Genomic DNA, 905 nt, shown 5'->3' with positions numbered 1-905 from the left:
CCTCGACAACCTCGACCTTATAACACATATAATCACGCACAGGGTCGGGATCATGTACATGGCGAGAGATATAATCGGCAACGTAGTTCTCAGAGCCTTTGCGGAACTGGATATCCAAGTCGTACTCACTAAGTAGGATGGCCCAACGGGCAAGCTTTCCAGACTTGGCATCCATCAACCACTTCAGACTCTGATGGTCAGTAACAACAACAATGTGCCTGGACTTCACATAGTAATCAAGCTTTTGGAGGCAATAGATTATAGCAAAAGCTTCTTTCTCGCGGATTGGCCAGTTCTGCTCAGTAGCGTTCAGCTTGCGACTGACGTAGTGGACGGGCAGCCAAGCTCCACCACGCTTCAACTTCAACACTCCACCTATCGCATAACTACAAGCATCCACCTCAAGCAAGAACTCATCACCGTCGAGGGGCTGCACCAGAGCGGAGTCAATGACAAGCCGCTTCAACTCGGTTAAGGCGTCATCACATTTAGTAGTCCAGTTGATTTTCACAGCGCGGGTCTTCTTGTTGGGTACTCCCTTCAGCAAGTCAGTAATGGGAGCAGTAACTTGGGAGTAGTTAGGGATAAAGGCTTGCAGGAACCCAGCGACACCGAGTAAAGAACGAACTTCGTGGGACGTGGGGGGCGACTTGAGCAATTGGATGGCCTCGACCTTCTTGGGATTGGGTCGGATTATTCCGTCTTCAATAATGTGGCCAAGGTATAGTAGAGTTGGCGGAAGGAACTGACACTTCTGTAGGTTGATGGTGTAGCCGGCGTTGAGTAGGCGGTGGAACACTTTGTCCATCAGTTTGAGTAGGGTCGGGATGTCCGGGGAGTGGATAAGTATGTCGTCCAGGTACACAAGAACACCGGAGTAGCGAAGGTCGTCGAGTAGGAAATTC

The 905-nt window shown here is 50.3% G+C and overlaps 1 protein-coding gene across 1 annotated transcript; it reads right to left on the bottom strand.

The window, feature by feature from the left end:
* Positions 1-82: 82 nt before the first annotated feature.
* On the bottom strand, positions 83-808 carry GNI_240510 (putative enzymatic polyprotein; the record flags this gene model as incomplete). Its single annotated transcript, XM_011136451.1, has 1 exon — positions 83-808. A coding segment is annotated over one exon (726 nt), but the record flags the coding sequence as incomplete, so codon positions are not given.
* Positions 809-905: the final 97 nt, after the last annotated feature.

This window comes from Gregarina niphandrodes (assembly GCF_000223845.1).
Source record: "Gregarina niphandrodes unplaced genomic scaffold scaffold00879, whole genome shotgun sequence".
Taxonomy (NCBI): Eukaryota; Apicomplexa; class Conoidasida; order Eugregarinorida; family Gregarinidae; genus Gregarina; species Gregarina niphandrodes.
The sequence above is the reverse complement of the archived record's forward strand: the minus strand, read 5'-3'. Positions and strand labels throughout refer to the sequence as shown.